Here is a 23,925-nt window from a genome sequence, read left to right on the forward strand (position 1 = left end):
TTGCTTTAAGATGGATTACACTGATATTTAATGAAGCACAAGGAAACTATAAGACCTGCAGTTTTGGGGCCGTTGTGCAGCTCTGGTTTAATATTAAATAAAAACAGGGTGTTTTGAACTTGCTGTGAAATCTTGTTCAACTGGTCCCAGTAGCTCTAGAGTTTCACCCCTCAGGCAAAGAAAACCTGAACAATTTTTGCACACATTTGATAGCAAACATCCTGATAATTTAATGCCTGTGAAGAACGATGCCCTCTCAAAATCTATTGTCAGTCTGATACTAATACTAATAATTATAGCACTGAAAAGCCTGCTCTCTCTTTCTCTTGCTCTGTTTATTTCTTAAGCAGCTTTTAAAGCTTTGTAACCCCTTGCTTTTTTCTCTTTCTCTTTGTCTTCTTCTCGCTGCTACCTGGATGTTGTTTTTTTTTTTTTTTCCTCTGCCTGTGCCTTCCCCTCCCCTATCCCTTTTCTTTGTGGCCCACACTTTTTACTCTTCACTCTCCTCATCTATCGTTTTCTCTCCCTCCGTCATCACACTGTTATTTCCATAGCTTGGGGATATGGACGACTGTGTCCTGCGAGGCCTTCTGTCTCTGCTGGCCTGCCTCAGCCAGCTCTTCCTTCTCATCAAGGTTTTCTCTGCTTTCTCCCACTCTGTAATTTTTTTTTTTTTTTTCCAGTTTCCTTTAAGCAACAATCTGAAATCTTCTTTTCTTTGCATCCCACGATGATTTTAATCTGTTCACTCATCTTTTTTTTTTTCGAGTCTTTTGAATCATTTTTAAAAGGAGGTTTTTGTTGGTACCATGCCTTCTTTTTTCCGCTGTTGTTTCTATCCATGGGATTTGTTCTAGTCCGTGTTTTCTGTGTAAACAGGATGCACCCTGAGGGTAAAACGCACACACACAGAATACCTAACCTGCACAATTTGTGTGTTAGAAAGAGGAAAAAAATGATCTGAGTTCATACATAATAAGCTCACACAGCATTTCTGCTTGTTTCTGTGAATGTTGACACTGTACTAAATACCAAAAGGTTTTTCATTGCTATGCTACATTCTCCATTCTTAATGCTAAAATCCTATTAAGTGCATTGTGTGCAGAAGCTGTGTTGTGGTTCTTTCAGACATTTAGTGCTGATAATAACAAAGGTTTTAGACTTATTTATACGTCTCCTTGTGCTGCACATTCTGTGATGCCATCAGGAGCTGAGGGAGAAACAGGTGAGGCAGCAGGCCGTTCTGGACGACCTGCACCGAGTCAAAGAGGAGAAACTGAGGGAACTCCAGAGACGCAGGGAGGAGGAGAGAGAAAGGAGGAGGAAGGAGGAAGAAGAGGCCACCAGGTGAATCTGGGGGTTTGTCTGTATTACATTTATTTACGCTTAATATGGCTTTATTAAGTTGCATTTACTTCCCACAGACTGGCAAAGCTAGAGCAAGAAAAGAGAGAGCAGGAGCGGAGGGAACAAGAGAGGAGGGAGAGGGAGGAAGAGGAGGCACGGCAGAGGAGACTTCTGGAGGAGCAGCGTGCCAAACAGAGGGAAGAGGAGGAGGAGAAGAGAGAGGCACAGGCTCGCCTCCGAGCAGCTCAGGAGAAAGCACAAGAAGAGGAGAGAAGAAGGAGAGAGGAGGAGGAGGCGGAGAAGAAGAGGAGGGACGCAGAAGAGAGGAGACGGAAAGAGGTGGAGGAGGAGAAGAGGAGGAAGGAAGAGCAGGAAAAAGGACAGCAGCCGGCAACCAAGCTAACCACATACAGAGCCCTGTACTCCTTTGTTGCTCGCAATGCAGATGAGCTGAGTATAGACGCAGACTGTCTCATAGAGGTACAAAGCACACACTCATACTGTAAACACACAAAATATGTATCTTTTTTTTTTTTAAATATATTTTTTAGTATTCCTCAAAATCTTGTTGCTGTTAATTATCATTTCATTTTTAATGTGTTTTTATGAGTTTTTGGGACCACATCCATTTGCATTTTGGCTCAATGTCAGACTTGTTAGATAATTCCAGTAAAATCCATTAAAAATGGACAAGTACAGCTGCCAGTTTTGGCATATTTGACAGTCAAAGCAGCCACGATTCCAGATTTAATCCTAAAAACATCCATTTGTGTACAGTTGTTAGGAGGGAGAAAGTCTCCAAAGAAAAATAAATTCCATCCAAAGTTGTCAGCATGTTTATTCCTGTTCCAGAATTGGAGATTGACTCATTTTGGAGCCAGCTTCAAGTGGACATTGGAGAAAGTGCAATTTTTTTGGCACTTTGGCATTGACCTAATTTTTGGGGCAAATTGCCGCTTGGTTTGCAGAAGAAGCAAGTAAATAGCATAAAAAGATAGAGCTCCATACAGAAAGAGTTTCACCATTGGATTGGTTAATAATCCATCCATCTATTCTTCTTCCCAATTCAGGGGTGGGGTTGGGAGTCAAATGGCTGTCAGCTATGGAGAGGCAGGGCTCTGTCACAGGGATAACACAGACAACCATTCATACCTACGATCAATTTAGACTCACCAGCTAACCTGAACCCACGTATGTCTTTGGACTTTGGAAGCCGGAGTGCCCAGAGAGAACACGCAAACACTGCTGCAGCAAAGAGTTAGTTTAACAAAAGCAAAAAAAACACGTCACTAAATTACCTTGATATGTGCATGTGTGATGGGTGCCTAAACATACTAATTGTGTTGTTGCTGTGCAGTCATAATTGCTCCTGATTACTGCAGCAGGAAAACAAAAATGTTTATCTTAGTCCCCTCGTTATGTATGACCGACTGTGAGTGAACTGAGTTTTCCACGATGCAGGTGGATGAGCACACGGTCGGAGAGCCTGGCTGGTTGTGCGGAAGTTACCGCGGAAACAGGGGCTGGTTCCCCCAGAGTTACGCCGAGAAATGTCTGACCCCGTCCTCGACTCACACCGACCCCTCTTCACCTGGAAAAATGTCCTGCCTGCCACCGCCACTAAACACAAGGTAACATAAAACAGGAGGAGCAGAATGAGATTATTTCTAATCTTTTCTGAGCTAAAGATAGAACAGTCTGGGGCTTTTTTTTTTCTTTGCTGACTGCTAGTGCTTAACAGTCACCTTGGGTGTCATAATTTATCCCATAGCACTGTCAGGTTGTTTTTGTTCTTTTCTTGGATCCTTCCCTAATGGTTTGCCCCTCTTGTTATATCCAGAGACCCAGATGTGGAGGAAAAAGGTGACAGCCCTGTTCCTGCTCAGTCTGATGCTTCACAGGTAAAGTTTGACTGTTGTTTACTTTTATTTCTTTTATAATGGACAGGTAGACGATCCAGTGACCTGCTTTAGCAACAAAAACGAAACCTGTTTTGTTTCTGTCTCACTTTAGAAATCATCTGTACTTTTCTGGAAAATTTTTATGAACAATATTTTGTTAGTTTAGCATGTTAGCAAAGCTACAGTTAGAGCCATAATTTGTTAGACAAAAATACAGTTTTTGTAGTTTTGTCTCAGTACACCACCACAGTGTATTTATATGAAGTACAGACTTCAGCGGTTTTGCAAAGATTATTCCATGAACTGTTTAGGAATTACATTTTATAGACTGTCCCCCAGTTTCTGAGGCTCAAAAATAATTTGACAATTGACTGAAGCAGCTGGCCAGCTGAAGCCTGTTATCTTGTTATTTCGTGACAAATGACCAATAAAGTTGATTCAGAGTGTTGAATTTTAGATACGAAATGCAAACCACTGATTACACTCAAGAAAAAGAAGACCAGATTAGAGTGTCAGACAACATCTAAAAGAGCCCGCGCAGCTCTGAAAAACATTCAGCCATTACTGTTTATTGATAATGTGACTGCTGATAGGAGTAGCAGGATCAATTCTAAAGTGTACAGGTTCAGCAAAATGCTGCAGAACTGATTGGACAGAGCTTCACATTGCAAATGGATAATAACCCAACGTATATTTCAAAAGCAACCTAGAGCATGTTTTTCAATTACCAAAGACAAAACTGAAGGCAGAGAGACCCACAAATAAGCAGCAACTGAACTGAATGAAAATCAAGCCTTATATTCAAATTGATGTTAGTTTGTTCAGTTACTTTTAAGCCTCTGGAAATGGGGGAGTATTTTTTTTTTTTTTAATAAGTATCTGGTCATAAACTACAGAACTGGACAAATCAAAATGTTGACAAGAACAGAGATAAATATGGTTGAAATAGATGAACCTCAGAGGGGCACATCCACCTTATAGTCGCTGGTTGATTCAACAGAAGACCACACTCATTGTGTGGCTAAATAATCATGACTGTGTTACTGAAAAAGCTCCGTAGACCATTTCATTTACATGTTTTCCTTCTTAGTGTATCTGGGCTATGATGTGTGGGGTTGTAGTAGTGTATAGCTTGACTGTGAACTGGCTTTGGCATGATCAGAAATAGGTCTGCTGACATCAACACACATTTTCAGAAGCAGCATGGCTGTATATTTATAGCTTTTCCCCAATGTCTCTCTGTGGGTCCCACACACATTTACAGATGTCTGTCTCCTATTTGATAACATTTGTGTTAGTAGTTCTAGTGTTTGTAGGTCATGTCCCATGGTCCAAAGGTGAAATTAGCTATGTTGGAAGTGCGAGGTGAGGTGGGGGTGGGGGGCCAACTAGTGATTGATTTCTTTGGTCAAACTGTTGGTGCTGATGGTGACAGATTGCTGCTCTTCTAAACATACTCCTCAGTCCTCCGTTCCTCTGCTCGCTCGAGCCGTCTCTTCGTGGTCAGCCACGTCAGAAACTCACTTCAACCTTTCAGACGGATCGGGAGACGTCGTCACCACGCTGCTCAGCTTCTCACAGGGCGACATCATCACGGTGCTGCAGCAGAGGGACGACTGGTGGCTGGGGCAGCTCAACGGGACGCGGGGATGGTTCCCCAAAAGTTACGTCGCTTTGGAGACGGCTGGCAATGCAGAGTATGAAGACACACATCTGTTTTTGTGTGAAACCTTTATTGATTAAGACTTATTTCACTATGTGTTTTCCCATCATAGTGTGGATGCACTGGACACACCTGATTCTGTTCAGCTAGAAGGTAAGTGTAGTTTATCTGTGGAAAATAGCATGTCTAGTTAAACTTGTGCACAGCTTTCTCAGTGATGGTTTCCTAACTGGTACTATTGTCCTTACCAGAGTATGTGGCCTTATATACATATGAGAGCCCAGAGGTGGGGGACTTGACGTTTGTTGAGGGGGATGTTGTTTTGGTGATGGAGAAAGAAGGAGAGTGGTGGCGAGGATGCATCGGGGACCAGACAGGGCTGTTCCCTTCCAACTATGTCCGACCTGTAGAACTGCCAGAGGTGAGTCAAGCTGAGTTCATGTTAAAAAAAAAAAAAAAAGAAGCTATTTCTAACCCAAATTTGGAAGCTTTACATTACATTTATGAACTTTTTTTTAATTCTTATTTAGGCATCAAGACTTGGAGCTCCAACCAAGAAACCCGGTGAGAATAAATTAATCGGTATTTGCTGATTAATTCTGTTATGCTCTTGACATTTAGATTATCTGAATTCATTGTTGGCCATTTCTGGTTTGTCAAAAGAGATTGCACAGGCTGTTGCCACCATTGCAGCCCCGATGATGCATCAGCTTCGTCTGTCTCCGGGGCAACTGATTGTGGTCCTGGCCAAGAACTCCACCAGCTGGTGGCTCGGAGAACTGCAAGTAAGCCACCAGAGTCTTCGGGGGGGCTCTATAACAGCAGTCTTTTTCTTTTTTTTTTAAACACCCAAGGATAAAAGGATACTGTTGAAACATTATAATTTCAGCTAGAAAGTTTTTACTTTGGCTGTAAGTGCAGAAGGTCAATTGGACCACAGAGCACTGTGCAAGCACAATTAATGAGTCATCATTGTCTAAAATCCACTTTCCATTCACAAATGACACATTTCTGCCTCTGTGTGAAAGGTACTTAGAACATTTTAACGTGATATGCTGGATTATTAAGTTTTATTAATAAAAACTTGTTGCCATTAGACGGGAATCAGATTGATCATGAAAGAAATTAAAGTGCAGCTATGTGGAGCTTCCCTTAAATATTAAGGCGGTCCTATAAGGGAAAATGCCCACATTCTTTGCTTTCAGTCTTTCAGATCAGAATCTGAGATTTGTTCGGTCTTCAGTGAGAGCAAGTTGAATATCTTTAGGGTTTGAATAGATCGAGAAAGCAAGAAAAATGAAGGCATTATAACTAGTTTTAGAAACCTGTTATGGACGTTTTTAACAAATTCAACAAATGGGAAAAACAACAAATTAAGTTAAAATGGAAAGTACAGTGAGTGTTACTTACTTGTTTGTTTTAATCCATCATGAGTATATGGCAAGCAGGAGCAGGTACTGACGTGTCCAATCAGTGAAGAGCTGATGAGAGGTTACAGGAGAATTAACAGTGCTGCCTGTCAGGAAGGTCAGGAAGTAGGAGCATGTACAGAAGTTCATTTCACTATAACACAGCAAATCTTGTAGATGAGTTAGGATCTGTTGACGTGTCAGACCAGCGGAGAGCCGATGAGGGGTGGGCAGGAAGGTTACAGGAGTATTAACAGTGCTGTCGTCGACAGCAGTGAAAGGTCGTCTCTCTCTGCCTGTTTTTGTGCTGCGGCTGCAGCTTTGGTCAAAGCTCTGAATGTGTTCGGTAATACGACAGTTGAAGTCACATTTGCTGCAAGTGGGTTCAGACAAGAAAGTCAATATGAGTAAGATTGTCTGAGAACAGAGGATTTCCACAGCTTTGTCAAACTGTACATTACCCTCAGCAGCTTAGTCAAGTAGGACAGGACATGAACAGCAATACTTTGGTCATTTCAGAGACTTTAGCTGAGCTTTAGTTTGATTTATGAAGTGAATGTACATTCTCATCATGAGTCAGTGTTCTCAAGGTTCAAGGCTCTGTCTGACAAAAATCAATTCATCAATGATCTTTCGATTTAGAATTCAGAAGTGATCCAGCACAAGATTGATCGACTCTCACTGGCTCTTTCCCCCTCCAGGCTCGGGGTAAAAAGCGGCAGAGAGGCTGGTTTCATTCCTCTCACGTTAAGCTCCTGGGTCCCTCCAGCAGCAAGTCTTCCCCCTCCCCTCTGCCCGGTGAATGCTGACACACACTCCAAACACAACATTCGACCTACTGTAACTGAGCGTTTTAGTCAGGTTCTTTTTTTTTTTTTTAATTCTCTCATTTTCAAATTTGTGTTGCAGTTCTGCTGAAGTAAATTGTCAAGTAAAATCCACAATTATTTTAGATGCACACACTGAGAAATACAGGCCAAAATTACTTGAACAATCATGTCAGTAGCGTTAGTATCACGATGCTGTAATGGCCCAAAGTCCAGGCCTCAACCTGACTGAAATGCTGTGGCAGGACCTTAAGAGAGCTGTGCATGAATGAATGCCTGAAAACCTCAATGATCTGAAGCAGCACTGTAAATAAAAAGGGGCCAAAATTCTTCCACAATGATGTGAGAGTCTGACAATGCTACACAGAGAGAGAGTACTTCAAGTTATTGCTGCTAAAGGTGGTTCTACAAGCTATTAAATCATAGGTGTGCTTAGTTAGTCGACATGCCCAGTTTGACTTCTTTTCTGACAGGTGATGCTGTGTCCTAATAAAAACACTTTTTAAAAAAAATTAAACTTTGTATGTCAACTCTGTTCCCTCAGTATGCCAAGTTATTGCAATGTATGAGTACACGGCTGCCAATCAGGACGAGCTGAGCTTCTCCAAGGGTCAGCTGATCAACATCCTCGACAAGACCAACACTGACTGGTGGAAAGGAGAAGCCAGTGGGGTCACAGGCTTGCTGCCTACCAATTATGTCAAGATGACAACAGAATCAGACCCCAGCCAGCGATGTGAGTGAAACTTTCTTTATTTTTGTCTTCTCACTGATGGGCAGCATTTTTCTGTTAATAATTTTATTTTGGGGAAAAAAATAAAACAGTGAGCAAACGTGGAAAGTGATGAAATGTGTTTATCAGCTATAGAAAAAGAAAAAAAAAAAGACTGAAAAAAATCTTTTGGTTGACTTGGCTCACTCCAGGTACAGTAGATTCCTTATCCATGTCAGACCATGGAAACACTGACGGTAAGCATCAAGTAGTCGGTTCAGTCAATCATTGAGGAAATTGGTGAACATGTAACCATTACACTTAAAAGGCTCGTTCCCGTAAAAATGTAAGGCTTCTGAAATTGATTAACAGAAACAAAGTTAAATACATTTTAAATTTACTCACTGCAAGCTAAAAAGAGTGAGCCTTTTAAGTATCCCAGACAACATCAACAATTTAAAATCATTCAAAGGAGAGTTTGACATTCTGGGCGTGAAGCACTTTTTTTTTTTTTTTTTTTGCCATGATGGATACGTCTCTCATCGTGTGTTAAATTAATTTAATCCAACCAAGCTCCGGCTGCAGCTTTTACATTAAGCGGACCGATATGAGAGTGGTATTGATCTTCTAATTTAACTCTCAGCCACAAAGTGAACAAGAGTGTTTCCCTGAATGTCAAACTGTTCTTTTAAATGCAAAATCCCTGACAAATCACTCAGGCAACAAAAATAATAAAGAACGATCTCTGATCTGATTTCAAAACTGGCACACCTCTCATCATTTCGGTCCCATTTCTGGAAACGGGGAGCTTCGCTTTCTGTGAGAAATGCGGTACAGCAGCAGCCGAGCGCGTGAGAAGGTGGTAATTTTACTCGTGTGTATTCTGCTCACTGCTCATTCATATGTAGCTGGGGTGAAATTTTAAAAAAAAGGCCAATTTCTTAATGAGAGCCGTGTGTTTGAATTAGTATTCATAGCCTGCATCTTCTCCTCACAGCAGCAGCTGTTAACAAGCGTTAACACACTTGATCTTTAATTAGGATGAACTTTTTAAACCTAAAGACACAAAAAACACTGAGATTTTAATTCCGGTTGAACGTGTTCTCGCTCGCACACCCACGGCATATGAGGTCGGCGGTTAATTTAAGAAGTAAAGTGTGAGAAATCACCATATCCAGCTGATATGTTGAACAATAACATTTACATTTCCAGAAATGCATTATTAATGCGCCTGCATGTAAGAGTCTAGCATTAATATTAAACCTATATTAACGTCTGCTGTCTCTCCATCTCTTCATCATCTCACTTGCCTTCCCCTTCCCCCCCCTTTCCACTCCTCCACTTCATCTGTTTTTTTCCCCCCTTTCTTCTGTAGGACAGTAACGCTGGCTTTCCTCTCTCTTCCTCCCCCTCTTCCTCCTCGTCCTCTTCTTTCTCACCCCTTCTGTCTGAGCGAACCCGAATTGCCCTGTCGCAACAGGAAGCCCGGCCGCCAGCAAGAACGGCCCACCTCCGCACTTTCCACCTCACCCGTTTAGGACTCTGGTGTTCTGTGCTTCTCTGTTACAAAAACCCCATTTTTTATTTTGCCTCCTACCTTATTAGCTTTAAATTTACTCCTCTGTCTTTTCCTATTAGCCATTTATTTTTCACCGCAGCTCCCCACCCCCACCCTCGCTCTCTTCTCTCCCGTATTTCCATTTGCTTCTTTAATTAACCAAGGGAGCGAGGCAGAGGCAGCTAGACATGAGTTTTCAAAGCTTTTGTCCCTCTGATACAAAAGTGTGGAAAGTGTAGTTTTGCTACAGATAAAAGGGAAATAAGAGTTTGATTACAAAGTATGGAAAATAATATGTAAGTGGCATCGGTTTAGTTTTCTAAATTAAAGCTATAAATTAGTATGGTGCAGTGTACTTTAACAGGGTCACTCATTCTTGCACTAACAACATTAAACCTTGCTAAAAATGGACCAATGTGAAGACTCACTGTTGCTTAAATCACTGGTAACCTTGATTGCTGCTTGCTAACGCATTGCTTGAACTGAAACTAACTGATTGTGATTTTATTATTCTTATGCACTCGGCCATTTATTAACGCTTCCAAGTACTTAAGACGACACTCATCCTGTACTGAACTGTGATATCACCAGCAAAAAAAAAAAAAAAAAAAAATGCAGACATTAGCATATCAAAAGTATTCTGAGAGAAACACCACCACACTGCTGGCAGCTGTGGTCAGAGGTTTGCATCCACTCATCATGGGCATGAATGTCGTGGTAATTTTGGGCTTTTAATGATTTCTTTGAATTGTTCTTTTTTCAGACTGCAATGATTGTACGACATACATCTTTAATGACTTTAAAAACAACAATCGTATGGACAAGTTTAAATTTATTTTGGATTTCCTCTTCCACACAGGGTCAAAATATATATACAGGCTCAAATATAAACATGCACTCCCACTAATATTTGGTTAAATGTCACTTTTGGAAGGAGTCCTCCTTCTTCATTATTCCTTCCACTGTGTGATGTACCAGTGCCACTGGCAGCAAAACAGCCCCAGAGCATGATGCTACTACCACCATGCTTGACAGCTGGTACGGTGTTCCTAGGTTTGAAAGTCTCACCTCTTGTCATTGTGGTCAAATAACTCAATCTTTGTCTCATCTGACCATAAAACCTCTTCTCTAGAAGGCATTTGGCTCGTCCATGTGGACATCTGCAAATTTCAGTTTAGCTTGAAGGTGCCAATTTTCCAGCAGGGGCTTCTTTCTTTGTCGGCACCCTCTCAGTCCATGGCGATGTAACACTCTTCACTGTGGACAGTGATGCTCGTGTTCCAGCAGTTTCCAGTTCATGGCAGGCTTGAGCATTGGGGGTTCCTGGGTTGTTCCTCTCATCTGAAGGTGACAGTCTGGGTCTTCTTCCAGACATTGGGAAAGTGGTGACACATCAGAATAATTTGTACTTGTGTACAGTTGTTCGAACTGATGATCTTGGAATGATCTTGGCTCCGAGAGACCTTTCCAACTTGTGTAAATCTATAAATTCTCCTTCTTAGATCTTCACTGAGTTTCTTGGACTTTCCCATTGTTCTGAGTATTGGACAGTCCACTCAGTGCTGTCAAACTAATCCTTTTAATCCTGGCAACGGGAAATTACCAGTTGTAGTCAGTCGTGATCACTGACGTGAAGTTAACAGGCCTTGGCCTTGTCAAGTTAAAAGACATTGCAGAACCTTCATCACCACTTATTAAAAGATTTAAGTGAGTGTATGTATATTTAATTTTGACCCTGTGTGGAGAAAATCCAAAATAAATTAGACTTGGGCACCCAATTCTTGTTTTTTAAAGTCATTAAAGACACACGCTGTATAATCATTCCACCCTAGAAAAAGAACAGTTCAAAGAAATCATTAAGGCCCAAAATTACCAAGATATTCATGCCCGTGATGAGTGGATGTAAATTTCTGGCCACAACTGTACATCCAACTTTTGCCAAGATTGAACCTCAAAGACTTGAACTATCAGCTGAGTCTTCCACTGCTCTTTCACTCAAGCATTAGCTACTTTATTCATTTACACCTATGCAATCATTCGGAGTGAGCACTCCACCATGAAAGGTGCTTTGTCTTTCTTTACCTTAGCGTTCTTGGTAGCAGTGTTGTTAGCGTTAGCATCACTTATGTTCATGTACTGCGACTACAATGTGCCTCACTCTGTGCATTAAATGTAAATAAAACATCATAGAAATGATAATAAATAGAGATTTTAACATGTTTTTGAACGCTTGCTGTATTTTCTCACACACCATATTAGTGATTAAAAGGAAAGTGTCTGTGCTTGTGTTTGCCGTGCACTATGCCGGTGCATGTTCGTGCATGCACGTCTGCGTGTGTGTCTGCATGCGCATGGATGTGCCCCCGTAGGGTGTGCTGACCTGATGACGCTGGACAAAATGACCCCTCAGGAGAGGAAAAGGCAAGGTTACATTCATGAGCTCATCCAGACTGAGGAGACCTATATGGAGGATCTGGAGCTAGTGCTAGAGGTACTGACAGGCCTTACAGGTATATTTGGAAATTATTAATACTTTCCTGTAATTTCCCTTTCTGTCTTCACCTGTTTGTGTCTGATTTTGGCGCTCAGGTCTTCTACAAACCCATGTCTGAGTCAGGCCGTCTAACAGAAGCTGAGATGGCAGTTATCTTTGTTAACTGGACGGAACTGATTATGTGCAACTCCAAACTGCTCAAGTAGGTCCCACACGCAACAGCTTTATGAACCGTTCTGACTGACATCTAAACTACTCAACCCGCTGCTCCACTAGAATAAAAACATCTGCACCCTGTCAGCTAAAGTATGGAATGTCACACTATGAAAATGATTAAAGCAAATGCACAGTCAAACAGATATACTTTTCATGTATCAGCACTGCTTTGAAAGTAGAGATATCCATCAACTTGGTTCATTTCTTTGAGCTCGTAGACTCTGAAAGCTTGTAAAACTCACAAGAGATTCCATCTATTTATGTTGGGTGAGGTTATGAAATAGTGTCTTCATACCCCCTTCCCCTTCCCTTCCCTTCCCTTCCCTTCCCCAGGGCCCTGCGTGTCCGTAAAAAGACAGGAGGAGACAACATGCCGGTGCAGCTGATAGGGGACCTGCTGGCTTCGGAGCTCGCGCACATGCAGCCGTACATTCGCTTCTGCTCCTGCCAACTCAATGCCGCAGCCCTGCTGCAGAGCAAGACCCACAGTCAGCCTGACTTTAAAGACTTTCTCAAAGTACGAGCTGTGAATAATGGGTATTGTAGAAGGCATAGAAGACACTCGGTTTTGTGAGTTGCAATAAAAATATCTCTGTCTCTGTCTGCCCCCTCTTGAGCAGAAGATTGCGACTAACTACCGCTGTAAAGGAATGCCACTGTCCAGCTTCCTCCTCAAGCCCATGCAGAGGATTACACGTTACCCTCTACTCATCAAAAATGTATGCAGAAAAATGCTATTTATATCTAATTACATGAATCCCCACCCTCCACTTTTTTTTTTTTTTAAATATTCACTGAGTGACTCCACATCTGTCTAAATATTTTTTTGCATACGCTCTGTCTGTTAAGATCTTAGAGAACACCCCAGATGGCCACGCAGACTGCGGCCCTCTCCGAGAAGCACTGGAGCGAGCAGAGGAGCTGTGTTCTCAGGTCAACGAGGGGGTTCGGGAGAAGGAGAATTCAGACAGGCTCGAATGGATACAGAGCCACATCCAGTGCGAGGGGCCTATAGAGGTAAACACCTCTATATGAATGAGCGTGACACATATGAGTGGACATGTGCGTAGTTCTGTTGTCACTGCTGCTACATTAGAAATGGCCTCTAAAAATCAATTCGTGTTTGCTGCAATGGTGTTAAAGTCTCCTGAACTGTTACCCAGGAAACTTTATTGCAGCTTCACATGTGGTCACTCACCAAAAAAAAAAAACAAAAAACTCATTTTTAACTACAGTGCTTGACAGTTTGCTTATTTTGAAATAACTTTCCTCAGTCGTGCCTTACTTTCTCTCCACTTTTCTCCCAGCACTTGGTCTTCAACTCGCTGACTAATTGCCTCGGGCCTCGCAAGTTGCTCCACAGCGGTCGACTGTACAAGAGCAAAAGCAGCAAAGAGCTGTGGGCTTTCCTCTTCAGTGATTTCCTCCTCCTCACACACAGTGCCAAACCCTTCTCCTCCTCGGGATCAGACAAGTTATTCAGCCCCAAAACTAACATACAGCTCAAGATGTACAAAACAGTAAGCTATTCTCAGAGCACTGGGATGTAAATGGGTAGATGAACTCTGGGCCTTTTATGTTTTCGTTTAGCAGTTTCTCCTCTGTAACATCCTTAATGTCATTAAACACGCTGCATCTCTGGCTGTTTGTATTCTCTCCGCATTTGCCGATATGCAATTCATCTCCACCAGCCGCTCTTTCTGAATGAGGTATTGGTAAAAATGCCACCCGACCCGTCCAGCGATGAGCCGCTGTTCCACGTCTCGCACATCGATCGTGTCTACACTCTCAAAACCGAGACCTTGAACGAGAGGTACGTGTGCAAAAATCTTGGACTCTGCGTAACTACAGTCTCGTGTTTGTGTGTGTGGCATCCACACAATGTTTACTGCTTCTATTAGGGCGGCGTGGGTCCAGAAAATCAAAGCAGCATCTGAACATTTCATAGAGACAGAGAAGAAAAAGAGAGAGAAGGCTTACCAAGGTAAACACAATTACACATTCATATATATATATATATATATATATATATATATATATATATATATAAAAAAGCTATTATTGAGTGTATTGACATTATCTCTTTGCAGAGCAAGCTGGTATTGGTATCATCTTTTCCACTGTAAGCCTGGTAATTTTCCTTCAAGTTCCTGCTTGAGCTAAACAATAAAATAGCTGACGGGCAGTCTCCTGCATAAATCTGCTTGTCAATCAGTTGTCCACTCACTTTTGAGCATCTGAAAATGGAGGACTGCATATCAAAATGGCTGTAATTCCTAAACAGCTATTGCAATATTTTTGTTAAAGCCCTTAAATTAAAGCTGATTTTCTGCACTTCAATCACATCTTGATTGTCTGATTTAAAAAATCATCTGTGGTGGCCAAATTATAAAAAAAAAACTGTCCAAAAACTTATGGACTTAACTGAGTTTCACCCAGTAAATATTTTCAAAGGGTATATATACAGCAGAGACCACAGTGTGGTCTGCAGCACTGGAGCCCCTGCAGAGGGCCGTCCTCTCTCCCTTTCTCTTCACTCTCTCCACCACTGACTTGAGCTACTGCACAGAGACCCGTCACCTTCAGAGGTTTTCTGATGACTGCAGCAGTGGGATGTGTTAGAGGTGTTCGTTACGTAATGCAAGCAGAACCGTATGCAGCCTAACGTGTCCAAAGACTAAAGGAACTAATTGTGGACATAAGGAGAATTACAACAACCAGACTCTGTTTCTACCCATGGGGTCTGTGTGGGAACAGCAGAGGACTACAAAATACCTCACTGGTCACACTGACAATGAATTGGGCTTCTTTAAAAACTTAGACGCCCTCTACAAGAAGGGCCAAAGCCATTTCTGTTTTCTCAAAAGTTTTCTCAGACTACTGCGAGTAGCTCCAGATAAGAACAGCATGAAATCAGCACAACTAGAGAAATCACCATCTCCAAATCTGATCATATTACATGATAATGGTGTTAGGTGACAGGAAATGAAAATTTTATGCCTCATTTTCAGATTAGCCCCTTCCGTACTGAGTGGGTGACGCCCACTTTTTGGGAGGCCTGAACACTAAAATACCTTTGCTCCCAGATTGCCTTGAATCTGACTGAAGAGCCCATGGTTTTGACAGTTGTAAATGATAGGCCATATGGGTTATTCTTTGCAATTGGCAAAATATTTGTGGGCCCTTCATGCTAATGTGCAGCAGCGCCACCTGGATTCAGTCCAGTCGTTGATTTTGGTCCTATAAGGAAGTCAGTATCTCACGTCTTCTTACAGATCCCACAGATTTCCTTTATTGCCACTTAATCAATATTGAATGGGTATTATAAAACATCAAAAAGAATTATGGGAACCCTCAGCAGATGAAAAAAATGGTCCTCAAAGTAGGGTCAGAGGGTGTGGTCACTGAAGTTCAGGCCAAGCCCACCAAAATCCACTTACACTCTCAACTTAAACCATGTAAAGATACATCAATACATCCCATTTTAGTTTCTATCAAAAAATTAATGCAAAATTCATAAGAAATTGTTAAAATTGACACATATCAACACAATATCTTCACTGTCGATAGATACTTGTATGTAGTGTGTAAGTGGGTACATAGCGGCAGAGCGTATCAACACAGGTTGACCTAACTGAGTACAATTTGCTAAATATGGAGCAAATAGCCTCATTTGCAGAAAATGTCACAGTATCTTCTAGTTTTTCTTAAATAGTATCAGAAAGGCACGCTGCAGACCCAGAACTGTTTGTGAGAGTAACATTTTCACAACCACAGAAAGTCACTCCTACCTGTGGCTGTCAGACTGCATAAAAGCATGTTGTGTTTTTGTCCTGTTTGTTTTAGCACGCTCTCTAAAGACCAGTGGAATTGGCCGGCTGCTGGTAACTGTCATCGAAGCGCAGGAGCTCAAGGCCTGTAAGCCCAACGGTGAGGCCCCCGTGGCAAGATCACACTGTCTTTTCATTGAATACTAATTAATAATTCGTAATTAATTCCCATTCGTTAAAAAAATAAATAAAAATCTGATTTTTTTCTAAAGGTAAGAGTAATCCTTACTGTGAGCTGACAATGGGGGCTCAGTGCTACACATCCCGGCCAGTCAGCGACACTCTGAGCCCAAAGTGGAATTTTAACTGCCAGTTTTTCATCAAAGACCTCTACCAGGACGTCCTGTGTATCACTGTGTCTGAGAAAGATCAGTTCTCACCAGATGGTCAGTGGATAAAGGGCACACACACACACACGCGCGCACATGCATAAAACAGTGAATTATTAGGCTTTTTGTTCAATTTGTCCAGCCTATACAGAATGAAAGGAACACTTAATGCCTTTGTTTCTCCTATTAAAGAAAATCTGTTATCCTTTTTTTTTTCTGACTTCTTCTTTTCTAGATTTTCTCGGTCGCGCTGAGGTTCCCGTGGCAACTATAAAGAAAGAGATGGAGAGCAAAGGAGCAGCAACCCGTCGCCTTCTTCTGCACGAGGTCCCTACTGGAGAAGTTCACGTCAAACTAGACCTACAGCTTTATGAGCAAACCAAATAAGGAAAACACATCTGAATACTCCATTAGACACACACCGCTTAGTTTTATAGTAATGAAGAACAGTTAAAGTGCCTTTTTATGCTCTTGCACATTATGCAATAATGGGGATTTTTACTGTGCCTGCTGTTCTGCCACCCTGTCCTTTTCACTGACCTCGAATGAGCCAAAATGTGGACATGATTGCCAATATTTTCTCAATCACTTTTTGGAAATAGAAACTAACAAACATGACTCAGCATTTCACCAGATTTATACATTTCACAGTTGAGATTTGTACATTTTCAGAGCACTGCTAATGAAAGAATATTAAAACATGTCAAATGAATAAAATGTGTATACAGTTGCGTTGTGTCTTTCGAGTGTGATGTCTAGGATGTCTCTTGTGAGGTAGTTTTGGTTTGTTTGGATGCAGGCAGTGGCCAAAGTCACTGTTAACTTGCAGGCCGGTGGAGACCTCCACATCTGGAGAACCAGCACCTGGTCTGGTGGCACCTTCCATCTGATGTGGCAGTTACACTGATGTGGAGTGGTATGGTATTAGGCCTGGATGAGAAACATTTAACACTTAGCTTGCTGCTGTGATTTGTAAGTGATTGGTATAACATGTGAATACTGTGGTGCTTTAGTGCACAAATACAGTACACAAGTACCTGCTGGACTTGGTTCGCTCAGTCTCGACCACCACTGGTCTATTAATAGATGCAGAGGCTGCATATTCAGATGGGGCCTGTAGACATTTGTTGGCCTGAGACTTCACAGGCTCACTAAAAAGTCGATGACTTGTAGTTAGATGCTCGGGTTTTGTCCGTGCGTGTTTATGTCCTAGGATAGAAGGAAAATTTGTCATTTGATAATGTCATTTGACTGATGTGAAGTATTTTACACTGAGCAGAAGCAACACTATGTAAACCTTTCTAAAATTCTAGACCACTGAACATTTCGCTAAAATGTTAAACATACAGTACATGGCACAAGCTGAGAATTCAACGTTTCAAATGTAAGTACTTAAATAGTTACTTAATCTAGCAAAGAATTTAAAGGGCACATATGCCCATTTTCAGCTCCACATTTTTATTCTTGGATTCTAGAGTAGTTTTGCACCATTCACAGTTAAAATATTTATTATATTCTGAGCCCTGATGTAGCCACTCTTTCCCTCCTTTGTCTGAAACGAGCCATTTTAGGTCTCTTCCCCTCCCTTTAAGCTGGTTTTGTCTGATTGGCTGCCTCTCTTAAACAGAAAGTTTGAACACAGGTGGGCGGAGCTTCTGTACTCAAACCCAAAGGTGTGTGCCTAAGGCGTCAGTATTAGGCATATCTGCTCTCTACAGCATCATTCAAACCCAAGAGTAGAAAAACCCCCTGAAACTTAGGGATGACTTGTACATACACTTCCCAGCCACTTTATTAGGTACATCTGGTCAACTGCTCGTAACACAACTCCCTAAACAGGCAATCATGGGATAAATCAGTGCATTTAGGCATCTAGACATAGTCAAAATGACCCACTGAAGTTCAACCTGAGCACCTTTGGGATGTGGTGGAACAGGAGATTCACATCATGGATGTGCAATCGACAAATCTGCAGCAACTGTGTGATGCTGTTGTGTCAATATGGACCAAAATCTCAGGAATGTTTCCAGCACCTTGTTGAATCTGTGCCACAAAGGATTAAGGCAGGTCTGAAGGTAAAAGGGGGGTTCAACCTGGTACTAGCAAAGTGTACCTAATGAAGTGTCTGGGCATTTGAGCATTTGTATATTAGTTTGTCTTATATTTCCTATGTACTATAAAAGAGGCAGAAAAAAGGAGATACCTGATCCCAAAGGCGAGTGGCTTCTCTTTCCTGTTGGTCTTTCATTTATATGGTGTAATGGGTCCTTTAAGCAGTAGCAAACGTGTGAAATACTGTAATACTGCTATGAAATGTATTGGGGAAAATATTTAGGTCACAGAAATCAGCTTGTTGTTCACCTGTTGCATTTTGATGTTGAGAAGTAAAGGATCGTACTCCCGTGGATCGTAGCTTTCTAGAAAGACAACACCCTGCAGATGACAGACGTGGCGGTTAGATGAGTTAAATATGCATCTCATCCGTTTTTGCAATAATAAGCAAAACGTCACCAACACGAAAGCTCTAGCAGCAGCGAGGGGATTATTTTTACTTCATTTCAAAGCTAGTTCAAGCAGAGTGAAATATAAGCTTCAGCACCACCTTGGTGTTGCAGAGATGGAGGTACTGATTGTATAGGCTCTGGCGCCTCTTGGCGTGCTCAGGTCCACAGCTGGACACATGTTCCTCCACTCTCTGCTGGAGGGGAAACCATACATGTTCGGTCCAGTGTTTGTGGAGCAGCTCTCGCCTCCTGAGCTCCGCTACATCACGCTGAGTCAGGAAAAACTCCAACTCCTCAATGAAGACACATTTCAATCAATATAGGACGCATTTTAACACCATGAAGAATAAAATATCGAAGAGGCTGCATAACTGTATTATATGGACGGCAGTTTAATTGGAAATTGACATACAGATTGAAAAAAAAAAAAGTCTTGCCAGCTTTTACAAAAGTAGCACAATACCTTACCTTCATAAAACCATTTTCTGTGTCCTGTAATGGCTGGAGTATTTCTTTTGCCTGCTGTTTTTCAGCCTTCAGCTGTGCCTAAAGAGTAAAGAGATTAAGAAAGTCTCCATCTGTTCTGTGAAGGTGAGTCAACTGAGTGCAGTACCTGCAGCTTTCTAAGGGAGGTGTAAGAGAGCAAGTTCTGTTTGGTGGCCCACTCGTTCCTCTTCCCTGGTGTTACAGAGGTACAGGTGCTCCTTGTCCTTTCACGCTGCTGTGACGTGCTCTTTCTGCTCTCCGTGGTGTCCTTCACATCTGTAATGCACTCCTGAAACACCAGTTTAATGTATGCTGTGGGCACTTATGTTGCACTTATATGGCAACTATGCTGTAGTTACTGTCTGCAGTTCAAACAGCCTGCCTGAAACTACAATATGAATAATAAATGAATGAATAATAAATTAAACAATGCTACCTACAGTACTGTGCCACTTAACACAGACCTATGAATCCTTCAAGCATGAAAAAGGCACCTAACTCAAGGGATGAACCAGTGTTGTGTCAACACATAACAGACAACTTAGATAAGAACCGATTTTAAATTGTATCTTCAGGCACTTTGTTATTAGCAGCCTGCCACAAAAACACATAACTTGTTCCCATTTCTTTTGCTGAATCTATGAAAAATGCCAAAGATAACACAGTTTGGCAGGAATAAAAGAAATAGTTTTGCATCAACATGGTAATTCCCAAAAGCTATTAGTCAAAAGTCATCATGTCTCAGCATGGTGCGCAGCACATCGTTAAAAGTTTTGAGGAAACTAGAGGACAGAATAAGCTGTCTCGGGCCTAAAGAGCACATAAAAAGTAGATGCATCTGTCCCTTCAGCTGATCCGTCTACTGATCAGAAACTGTGTCAATTAAAAACACAGAAAAGTACAGTTAGAGTTTCATTCACCATGCAGTATCATCTGGAAGGTGTCTGATCGGATATGGCTTCATTTTTCAGCATGACAATGACTCTAAACACCCTGCCAATGCAGTAGAAGCATACCTGGATAGAAAAACACACAATGGGGCACTATCAGCCTCCTCAGAGCCCAGACCTCAACATTATGGGGATCATCTTGGCAGGGAACAGAACAAAAGACAGCCAACATCCAAAGAAGACCTCTGGAACACCCCAGAGCCCTCAAATGGTAATAGTAATGGTAGTAATGAATTAAAGGCAGTAATAGTAATGGTTTACTATTCAAGGGCTCTGGAATATCCTTCAAGAAGCCTAGATAACTAATACTGAAGACTACAAGAAAACTGTGTACGAGAGGTCTGACTTTCAAGCTCAGTAGAGTTGTACAAACTCAGTTTTTGCCTTACACGCTGTATTTCTATGCACATTTACACATTTCAATAAACCACTGCTTCCATTTCCCATTTTCCGAGCAAAAATATAAAGAAATGTGCCACGGCTCAAGACTATTGGGCAGTAATATACATCTTGTGTTATTACAGCAAATTGTACCAACTATTAATATGCTTAAAGACAGCAAACTCAACAAATCCCAGCCAAAGTTCACAGACAGAGATGATCATGTACGTGTACAGAGGGCAGCTGAGCAAAGCACAACTGGCGGCGACAGATGCTGTCACTTCATGGAAACATGAGCAGCTTCTCACTGATACACTAACACATATAGTACAATATATATGTTGTCACACTGTGGCCAGCAATGCATATCAGTGCACAGATATGTGTGCTTATTGTTGAGTCTTCTTGTGCAGTAGATGTGCTGGACTCTTGGTTCTGCATTAACCTGATCCAGCACCGTGACTTCTTTAGTCCCTGTTTAAGTGAGCGCAACAGCGGCTGCTGTATGTCTGTCAGTGAACTGAAACCGTTTCATTCACCTTAACACAAACTCAGACTGTACGTTCAGATATGACACACAAAAGGAAGAAAAGGTGCAGTCACGCTAAGCACTGTTCCCCTCGCCGAACCACTGGAGCTGGGCTGGGTGCACGTACTGTACACCCAGAGCAGGAGAACAAATAAAAGAAGAAGAAACAGCCTCCCTGACAGTAAAAGACTGGAGATAAATTATTAGTTGGTAAAGGTTCACAGTCTCACACTCTCTGTGAAGTGCAAACAGTACAGAGGTAGTGAGTGTGCATGTTAGAAAGGAAAATAAATGTGCTCAAAGGGCAAATTTAAACAGAACATAATCACCACTGCTGAGCAGAACACTTAAACTGCTATTGTTCCTTAATTAATAGTTTAATTAACTGCAGTAAATTTAACAGTTTGTGAAGCAGGGTGGTTTTAAGCTTAAAACTAACACCCAGTGTGACTCCTTTATGGGTGCAATATAAAGCCATCTTGTATCACGTGACTATCAGAGCTTTCTGTTTACTCCACTCACAACTTTATTAGCAGGCTTTTACCTCTGATTGTAACAGGCTGGCAGGAAAAGGTGTGTGAACGGTGATCACACCACTGGGACCCTTTTTCTTCATGAGGCTCATCTCTACATCACGAGAAAACAAGCAGTCTGGAGTCAGGAGCGATATACTGATTTTAATATTTCATGGATACGCTGCAACAACAGTGCTGCATAAAATTGAATCATCATCATCTACTCCATACCTGCTAATTGAGTTAATTTAATGTAGTTAAAAGTCCCTGCCGCCATAACGGTGTGGTTGTTTCTTACCTGTGTTGATTTGAGGAGTGTCGGGTCAGAGGTTGATGCAGAAAGCAGCTGAATTTAACGCTCCTGATTTTAGGTCACGAGCAACACACACATAGTGAAAGCGTGGAGGATGCTAACTTCTGCTCCGGCCTCAGACTTGCTTCATTTGCTAACAGAGCCAGTAAGGAGACACCTCCTCCAGGTGAACCGCCGTCTGGGAGAGGGTTTCCGTTGCCATGACACCGACACGCAAGCGCGTCGGTGTTGTGCCAAAAAGCGATCGTCTGCCAAAAATTGATTTCCGGTATTTGCCAAAAAAAAAAAAAAAAAAAAAAAGATTGGCTGTATTTAAATTACTGTAAATGATTTTTTGACCTAAAATCTGTGAAACATGCGTCAAACATATCATTCATGAACGATATTAAGTCATTTTGACCGAGAAACAACACTGCTGACAGAAACAAACTGCAATCACTTCTTGGCCAAGTGACTTTATATAGTCTTTATTTATCGCGGTAAAAACTGTCATGGACATTATTTATTTAGAAGATAGATCTGGCCAAGAGGGTGACAAAAAAATTGCAACAAATACAACATTACAGTTCTATAAATATATGTTATATATATAATGACAATAAAATCTTCTTGAATCTTGAATCTCTTGAATCACAGTCTGGCAGCTGGTCAGCTATCACACTCTGAGTTACCCAGGGTGCAGAATTACAGCACTGCATGTAAACTCTTTACATCACTGCTCCATATTTGATTAACTAATTTGTGGCAAAGTGATTGCTCCCACATCTGTGCTCAGCCTATGGGAGTCGGAGTTTGCGGACCGAGAGTTTATCCACACTAGGAAGTGGGGTGTGACCCCTGTAACGATCAGGTTAAAAACTACTCGATGATCCCAGTGGGGGTGGGGAGGCTGGATTTTCAATTATCATTTAAAGATATTTGGGAAGAGGAGGTGGTGGTGGGGACTACAGAACCATTTCCGCACAGATGCACTGCAGGAGCAAAAATATTAACATCTTTTAAGCTCATAAAAAAAAATATACAATCGTTTTAATCTCCAAGGGTTGAAAGGTCTCTTTAGCAAAAAATATTTTAATGCAGGAGCGTCTTCCGGCCTCCTAAGATTCCACTACAAGGTGCAGCAGGTTGGTCTAGGTCTTAATACGTCCTTTGAGACCTGAGGTGCGCTTCCACAGTTCTCCTGCGGAGAAAGCGACGACTTAATGTTTGGGTATTAGCGGCGTAAAGGCAGGGCAGGGCAGGGCTTGGCCAGATCATAACTTCGTCTTTTCACTTCTTTCTTGCTTTTCGTTGCCGGGTCCAGGACAGGGGGGAAGACTACATGGATTGGTGGACTTCGTCGGTAGCGTGTATTGCCCTACTCTGGATTTTCTGCTTTATAGACGGTAAGAGAAAACGGCTTTTATGGCACCTGTCCACTACCCTTTAAACGCACAGAACAAGGAACCACGCATCGCTCTACCCAATATATTTAATTGGTTGTACACCCTACTGTAACTTATGTTTTTGCTTGGCAAAAACATAAGTTACAGTAGGGTGCAGTAGGGTACTGCTGTCCCAAAACGACTTTGGCTATAATGGACGCAGGTGCGGCAGACCGTGTCACTGACTAAAACTTTCAGGAGTTGTACATCTTAATTTAAAAAATTAATAAATAAAACAGGTTATATTAAATTGTATTTAATGTTGTTCTGAGTCAAAGCTTTATATATATATATCCTAATTTTGGATTACCATTAAGAACCATTAAGCTTGACTGTTTCGAGATAGAGGAGAAAAAGCAACGCAAAGATTCATTTTAGTCTTTATTGCAGATTGAAGGTTTTGTGGTTTTGGTGGGTTGCTGCTGAGGGTACTTCATGCGTGCTTTACGCGCTGAACGCCCGCTTTGCGTGCTCAGGATACCCGCCGGCCAACGGGCTGGTGAGCAGACTTTAATCCAGTGGCAGACGCTGTTTGCG

General features: G+C 41.8%; 2 protein-coding genes across 8 annotated transcripts in view; one reads left to right on the plus strand and one right to left on the minus strand.

Annotated features, from left to right (window-relative positions):
• Nucleotides 1-16,759, plus strand: part of itsn2a (intersectin 2a) — a 40,989-nt gene extending 24,230 nt beyond the window's left edge. For 2 of the 4 annotated variants that reach the window (XM_030721422.1, XM_030721421.1), the window contains exons 17-39: nt 555-635; nt 1,208-1,347; nt 1,425-1,827; nt 2,809-2,978; nt 3,188-3,248; nt 4,713-4,945; nt 5,024-5,064; nt 5,163-5,332; nt 5,442-5,475; nt 5,575-5,696; nt 7,022-7,118; nt 7,692-7,883; nt 11,787-11,908; nt 12,007-12,113; nt 12,461-12,644; nt 12,748-12,846; nt 12,977-13,144; nt 13,435-13,647; nt 13,819-13,940; nt 14,029-14,111; nt 15,974-16,057; nt 16,170-16,343; nt 16,522-16,673. In XM_030721422.1, the coding sequence (XP_030577282.1) occupies nt 555-635; nt 1,208-1,347; nt 1,425-1,827; nt 2,809-2,978; nt 3,188-3,248; nt 4,713-4,945; nt 5,024-5,064; nt 5,163-5,332; nt 5,442-5,475; nt 5,575-5,696; nt 7,022-7,118; nt 7,692-7,883; nt 11,787-11,908; nt 12,007-12,113; nt 12,461-12,644; nt 12,748-12,846; nt 12,977-13,144; nt 13,435-13,647; nt 13,819-13,940; nt 14,029-14,111; nt 15,974-16,057; nt 16,170-16,343; nt 16,522-16,673 (3,252 nt within the window). Of the gene's footprint in view, nt 1-554; nt 636-1,207; nt 1,348-1,424; nt 1,828-2,808; nt 2,979-3,187; nt 3,249-4,712; nt 4,946-5,023; nt 5,065-5,162; nt 5,333-5,441; nt 5,476-5,574; nt 5,697-7,021; nt 7,119-7,691; nt 7,884-11,786; nt 11,909-12,006; nt 12,114-12,460; nt 12,645-12,747; nt 12,847-12,976; nt 13,145-13,434; nt 13,648-13,818; nt 13,941-14,028; nt 14,112-15,973; nt 16,058-16,169; nt 16,344-16,521 lie in introns of all 4 variants that reach the window. The other 2 variants (XM_030721423.1, XM_030721424.1) reach the window with 2 other exon arrangements.
• A 146-nt stretch (nt 16,760-16,905) lies between these two features.
• On the minus strand, nt 16,906-22,190 carry fam228a (family with sequence similarity 228 member A). 4 transcript variants are annotated; one of them, XM_030721427.1, is made up of 9 exons: nt 21,950-22,190; nt 21,681-21,763; nt 19,404-19,565; nt 19,259-19,336; nt 18,889-19,080; nt 18,648-18,719; nt 18,490-18,553; nt 17,324-17,495; nt 16,906-17,216 (listed from the first exon to the last, which is right to left on the minus strand). In XM_030721427.1, the coding sequence occupies exons 2-9, from the start codon at nt 21,759-21,761 to the stop codon at nt 17,105-17,107; spliced, it is 933 nt and encodes a 310-aa protein (XP_030577287.1). In that variant the 5' UTR covers nt 21,762-21,763; nt 21,950-22,190; the 3' UTR covers nt 16,906-17,104. The 4 variants fall into 4 exon arrangements, with proteins under 4 accessions (XP_030577287.1, XP_030577286.1, XP_030577289.1 ...); XM_030721426.1 differs by having other exon boundaries at nt 18,889-19,083; XM_030721429.1 differs by lacking the exon at nt 19,404-19,565.
• Nucleotides 22,191-23,925: the final 1,735 nt, after the last annotated feature.

This window comes from Archocentrus centrarchus, chromosome 24 (assembly GCF_007364275.1).
Source record: "Archocentrus centrarchus isolate MPI-CPG fArcCen1 chromosome 24, fArcCen1, whole genome shotgun sequence".
Classification (NCBI taxonomy): Eukaryota; Metazoa; Chordata; class Actinopteri; order Cichliformes; family Cichlidae; genus Archocentrus; species Archocentrus centrarchus.